The 6,384-nt window shown below is 38.9% G+C and overlaps 1 protein-coding gene across 1 annotated transcript in view; it reads left to right on the plus strand.

Moving 5' to 3' along the window:
• The window catches only part of LOC101850427 (vesicle transport protein GOT1B), a 13,513-nt gene extending 7,135 nt beyond the window's left edge, over positions 1–6,378 (plus strand). The window contains exons 6-7 of the mRNA XM_005104811.3: positions 1,709–1,731; positions 6,200–6,378. Coding sequence (XP_005104868.1) covers positions 1,709–1,723 — 15 coding nt within the window. The 3' untranslated portion in view covers positions 1,724–1,731; positions 6,200–6,378. The remainder of the gene's footprint in view (positions 1–1,708; positions 1,732–6,199) is intronic.
• Positions 6,379–6,384: the final 6 nt, after the last annotated feature.

Genomic DNA, 6,384 nt, shown 5'->3' on the forward strand with positions numbered 1-6,384 from the left:
ACACACACACACACACACACACACACACACACACACACACATACTCGGACACATTCACACAAATAGTCACTTGGATGGACATACACACCTGTACAATCATGTTTTTCCCACGCAGACGACAATGACTGGATAGCTTGTATTGATGATGGAAGGATGATGGTAGGGTGATGGTAAGATGATGATAGGATGATGGTAGGATGATGGTAAGATGATGGTATTGATGATGGTAGGATGATGATATTGATGATGGTATTGATAATGGTAAGATGATGGTAGGGTGATGGTATTGATGATGGTAAGATGATGATAAGATGATGATATTGATGATGGTATTGATAATGGTAAGATGATGGTAGGATGATGGTATTGATGATGGTATGAATGAAGTTTTATACCCGCTGGTTACATGTATTGCTTTACATGTATTTGTATTGTTCATGCTGATCGGCTCATTAGAAACATTTCACTTGACAGCAACGAAAAACATAGAGGTCTATACAATGTGTCATCAGGATTCTTGTTATGACAGGTTTTTATTAAGCTCATTGTGTGTCGGGGAAAACACCTCACTTGTTGATCATGGGGCTGGCCGCTAGAGAGAAAGATGGGTTGTCCTGAAGTGACAAATTGTGCTGATAGGGGTGTAAAAACGCCTACATTATGAACAAAAACTTATCCATTTCTCTGTGTGTGTGTGGCATCAAGAATCTTGTGTTTAGGCCATCGGTCCCGTTATCATGAGATTGCAGGTTTGGAGTTCGAGCCTCGTCTTGGTCCAATGTTGTGTCCTTGGGAATGGTACTTTTTTTTACAAATTTTCCCACTCGGCTGTTTTTGTCCTTCTGGAGATGGACGTTAAATTTGAAAGTCCCGCCCTTTTAATGAACCTGACAGTCAGTGTTGCACATGGTGTTAAACCAATGCATGTGTAATTTCAGTTTCAATTTGTCTGTGTGTGGCTATAATATACAGTAAGGAACAAAATTAAGTCATGTCTGTCTGTGTGTGGCTATACAGAAGGAACAAAGGTCTGTATGTTGCTATACAGTAAAGAACAAATGTCTGTGTGTGGCTAGACTATACAGTGAGGAACAAAATTAAGTCATGTTTGTCTGTGTGTGGCTATACAGTAGAAAACAAATGTCTGTCTGTGTGTGGCTATGCAGTTAGGAACAAAATTAAATCATGTATTATCTGTTTATGTTAATTCATTTTGTTTTTTTTTCATTTTCTGCGATGTGTTTTGAAAAATAAATGTTTGAAAACTAATCTGAAATCTGCTCTTCATGTGCTATTTGTTGAGTTAGAAACGGTTTGGTGTTAAAGAAGCGGGTGGTTGGAGGGTGCCACTGGTAGGTCTTACTTTTTCTTTCCTTCTGTCGTTTCTGTCTTTCTGTCTATCTAGGGTGGTGTGTCGACAATATCCTCAGTCTGTCTCTTCTGTTGATTGCAATACATGTACTCCAGTTTCAGTCTCTTTGTATATGTGGTTGGCGGGTGCTGTGTTGTAGTTTGCTCCTTCTTTCCTATCATATATTTCCATCTACATTTTCTCTCTCTCTTCTTTTCTTTATGTTACTACTCTCTAGTAACAACTCTAATCTTCGACACTTATGTGACTTATTTGTGTTGCAAGTACCGTAAAACTCTTACTAAAAAACACAGTCTCTTGGCCTCTAAATGTTCCTTTGCCTTTGGCCTTCCACAGGATGGGGGTGTGTGATAACGCCTGTGAGTATCGCTTTCTGTGTTTTTATCTGTTTTTTAACAATTATCCTTTCCTTTTTCTGGCTGGGGCTGTTGGTTTTTTTCCCTTTTGGTGTAGCTTGGTCATTTCCCTTATTTCCTTTTAATTATTATTCCTTCATCTTTTTGCATATATATATATAATATATATATATATATGTACACGGCAATGGTCACTTGCGGAGAGGTTTCAATTGGTCGCTTTTAAGCACAAGAGGGCTATCCCGAAAAATGCTGTTTAGAGAAAATCGAAGGTAAAGTTTTTGCCACTTGTTCAGTTTCTTTAAAAGACTAGAAGAGTTTTCTCTATAACCAAACAAATATACACGCCTATGAAACCAAACTACTCCTATAGGCAGGACAATGCCCAATTTTGGTGTAGGTCAAGTTTCTGGAAACCCCCGAAATCTGGGTTAATTAGCCCGCTTGTCCTTAAAAGCGACCAATTATGTCCTTTAGATCCAGGCATGGGTGTCTGGATTTTAGATAAATCAGACATAGGGATTTGACACTGGCCCTTGGCAGCGATAGGCCTGTTACTAACCAACACAGTAACAGATAAAACAATATAATTGGTCGCTTTTAAGGACAGGCGGGCCAACCCAGATTTCGGGATTTCCAGAAATCTTGACCTACACCAAAAGTGGCCATTGCCTTACCTATAGGAGAAGTTTGGTTTCATTGGTGTGTATATTTGTTTGGTTATAGAGAAAATTGAGGGCAAGCGAGGCAGGGGAAGGCCCAGAACAACATACTTGGGGAACCTGAACTCATGGGTAACAGGGAAAGATCAGGGAAACGTGGCTTTTTTTTAGAGCATCCGAGCAAAGGAATGAATGGAGAACCATGATCGCTGATGTCTGTCGCAGATCTGGCACTGGGTGATGATAGATAGAGAAAAGTCTCCTTCACTTTCAAAGAAACGGAACAAAAGGGGCAAAAACTTCGATTTGTTCAAAACAGCCTTTCTCGGGATAGCCCCCTTGTGCTTAAAAGCGACCAATTATGTGGAATGGAAACTGGAGCTTTTTTCAGGGTTCGTTTAGTCAACTTTACTAATTTACTCATACTTTGATGGGTATGTGGAACCTTAGTGAGACATTGTCAGAAACAAAAATCCGACACCTGCACAATATTATAATGGTCAGACATCCTTTACATCTTCAGCATGTCAGCTTTTCTTCGCAAGTATACTATTTTAATGTAGGCGTCTTTACGTCACACCCCCCCCCCCCACCCCATGACACAGTTTAGATCATTTAGGAGATAGGCGTCGACCCTGTCGGTTGAGATGGAGAATAATTCTGTCCCCGTGGTTTTATGCACCCCGCATAATTTAGCAAAATTTGATCATTTTTTGCATAATTTCTGATTATTTTCCTTTATCATTCTTTGCTAAAATTAACACAATCGCATAATTTCACATTTTTGGGCTCAGTTTGCATAATTTCAGAATTTTTCTTGCCTAAAACGACGGGGCCAGAATAATACTATTAGTCAGTTTAGTGAAAATTTCAGAGTTGTCTGATATGCTTTGAAATACTTTCATTTGAGCCCTTGCCTGCATGATCATAAAACAGTAAAAATTGTGCTGATATCTTAAAAAATTTTTTTTTAATAGTAAAAACGTTATAGCGATTTTTCATATCTAAAATCCGGCCAATTTGAGGCCATTTCTAACACTGAGTTTTTTGTGACAGCAAAATGCAACTTTACAACACAACTGACCATTACTCAACAAAAAATGCACATTTTAAAATGTGTTTTACATCAATTTGTTGGGAAATTTATACAGAATGCACACAACTACAAAACACATCTTTACAAAGTCATGGAAATATTTTACATTATGCAACATCCCAGCAGAAAGAACGAGATACTCAATAAAAATCTCCCCAACTCGGGATTCGAACTCAATTCTCCTGCGTGCGACGGCACACCACAGATACTGGTTCCCACCTTTCGAAATATTTAATGATTAATGAACGATTTCATTTTTTATTAATTTCAGATGTTCTGGTCTGTAACTTCATATAAAAGCAACCACCAAATCCATAAAAGAAAACAGGGATATAATGAAATGATGATGTTTTGGTGAAATGTAATTGACTTAGACTACACAAAATTTCACGTTGATCTGTCTTGCTAAATTTTTAATTCTGATCTATTTTGGCTTCCTATTGATTGTCCACTCTTTATCCTCCACTGCTTAGTACTTCCCTCGTGGATCAGTAGTCGGTGTCGGGTTTGGGTGTGTGGATACAATGTGTTCATGGTGGATGTTTCCATGTGTGTGTGTGGTTTTTTTGTTTTGTTTTTGTTTTTTCATTTATATAAACTTGGTTTCCCTGCTAGTGCTTTGTGTCTGGATATCGCCAACTTGTTTCATTGGGGCTAAAGAAAAGATCGTGTGAGTGTGAGTTGATATTAACAAGAATTACTTCCCCTGTCTTGGGACGTTCTGCGCAAAGACATGGTCACGTGGCTATTCAAAGCATAGACTTGTATCATAACTATAATAATAATAATAATAATAATAATAATAATAATAATAATAATAATGATAATGATATGATCACGTTTAAGCACAACGGGACTATCCCCAAAAATGCTGTTTTGAGAAAATCGAAGGTAAAATTTTTGGACCCTTTTTCAGTTTCTTTAAAAGACAAGGAGTTTTCTCGATAACCAAACAAATACATGTATACACATCAATGTAGCCAAACTTCTCCTATAGGTAGGGCAATGCCCACTCTTGGAGTAGGTCAAGATTTCTGGAAACCCCCGAAATCTGGGTTAGCCCGCTTGTCCTTAAAAGTGACTAAATCTAAGGCTGAGCACTGTGACCTGATTCTTTGGAGATCACTGTCAAAATTTGACTCTTTGTTATTTTCTTTGGAACCAAATGAAAGGCATGGAGGGGAAGGTTGACAGCCCAATCGACTGTGGCGAACCTCTTATTTTTTCCCTTCATTTGGGAACCCATGTCACAGCGGAATTTTTATTTCTTAGAGAGTAAAAGTGGGCGGCCATGACAGTGGCCGAACTAGGATATTCCCTTGTAACACATCTAATCTTCGGCACTTATATGACCTTATTGTGTTGCAGTTTAAATCTGTGATTCAAGGAGATGTCAGCCCAGCACCCCGGGTGTGGAATCTCGCAAAACATAAACTTGACGGTGGTCTATGATTTTTTTAAAATGGTGATCTGAACCAATATCCCCACACCACACCCCTGCCCGCCCGCCCCAGGAACGGTTATCGTATCGGTAGCTTTCTGGTTGTGGTTCATTTCCCCAATGAAATTCAGATTTCTGGATTGGGCTTAGATTTCTCCTTCAAGAATTCCTGTCCTGAATCCAGAATACAGTCTAACGTGCACATACCGTAACAAAATCGACGGGGCGAGAAGATCTTTGCCTTTACGTGTGAATTTCGCTGTGTATGTGTTTTAAATACAAACATTATTAAAATGTAATGTACACTGCCAATATTGTCAATACAAATGTATAAATATATTAAAAAAATATATATATACATATGTAGAGCAAACAATCTGGACCTGAAAATCTGTTTGCTATGTGCGGGTTCGCTATGTGCGTGCCACACAGTATTTTTAAATGATCGGCCAATAATTTTGATCGTAAACATAACATCTGAAACAGCGTTGGCGATGCTAATAAATAGTTCTGTACTTAAAATAATAAAATAATTCTAAGAAGTGTCGTTGGATGTAATAATGCATAACCACGGCCACTTCCCATTTCCTCCCTTGCTTTTTATTATTATTTAAAAAATTTTTTTTTTACACATTATGGGTGGGTAGTTGGTGGGTGCTCTGGTATGTGGTTTGCTTCTTCTTTCCTGTCAAACATCTATCGTCCTTATCTCCCCTTCTTCTTTTTTATGTTTGTTACTCTCTTGTAACAGCTCTACTAATCTTCTGGCGCTCATATGACCTTATGCAGTTGCGAGCGCCGTAAACCTTCTACTAAAACTAAACTAAACCCATTATGGTGATATTGCATAAGACGGTCACCTGTCTAATACGGACACTTTTCTCCTCAACAATAAATGGCGGCCTAGACAGTTTCGACAGCATACATGATGGTCGGTTTTAAGGACAAGTGGGCTAACCCATATTTCGGGGGTTTCCAGAAATGTTCACCAACACCAAAAGTGGGCATTGCCCTACCTATAGGAAAAGTTTGGTTTCATTGGTGTGTGTATTTGTTTGGTTATAGAAAAAAAACAACCCCTCCTTGTCTTTTAAAGAAACTGAACAAGGGGCAAAAACTTAACCTTCGATTTTCTCAAAACGGCATTTTTGCTGGAGAGCCCCCTTGTGCTTAAAAGCGACCGAAGTAAAATAAGTAATGATGCTAAGGTTAGGTTGACATTTTTCTTTATGTTTGTTTCATGTGGACCCCTCTCTACCCTGGTGGCTGAAGTACCCGCCTACTTGCAGCATCGCCGAGACAGCCAAACATTCGCCTTTTGTTCCGCTTCCTGTTTGTTGTTTGTTTGCTAGTGTGTTTGTTGTTGGTTTGCCAGTATGAACGGGTGGGGTTGTAGTGTGTGTGTGTGTGTGCGTGTGTGTGTGTGTGTGTGTGCGTGTGTGTGTGTGTGTGTGTGT

This window comes from Aplysia californica, unplaced genomic scaffold (assembly GCF_000002075.1).
Source record: "Aplysia californica isolate F4 #8 unplaced genomic scaffold, AplCal3.0 scaffold00437, whole genome shotgun sequence".
NCBI lineage: Eukaryota > Metazoa > Mollusca > Gastropoda > Aplysiida > Aplysiidae > Aplysia > Aplysia californica.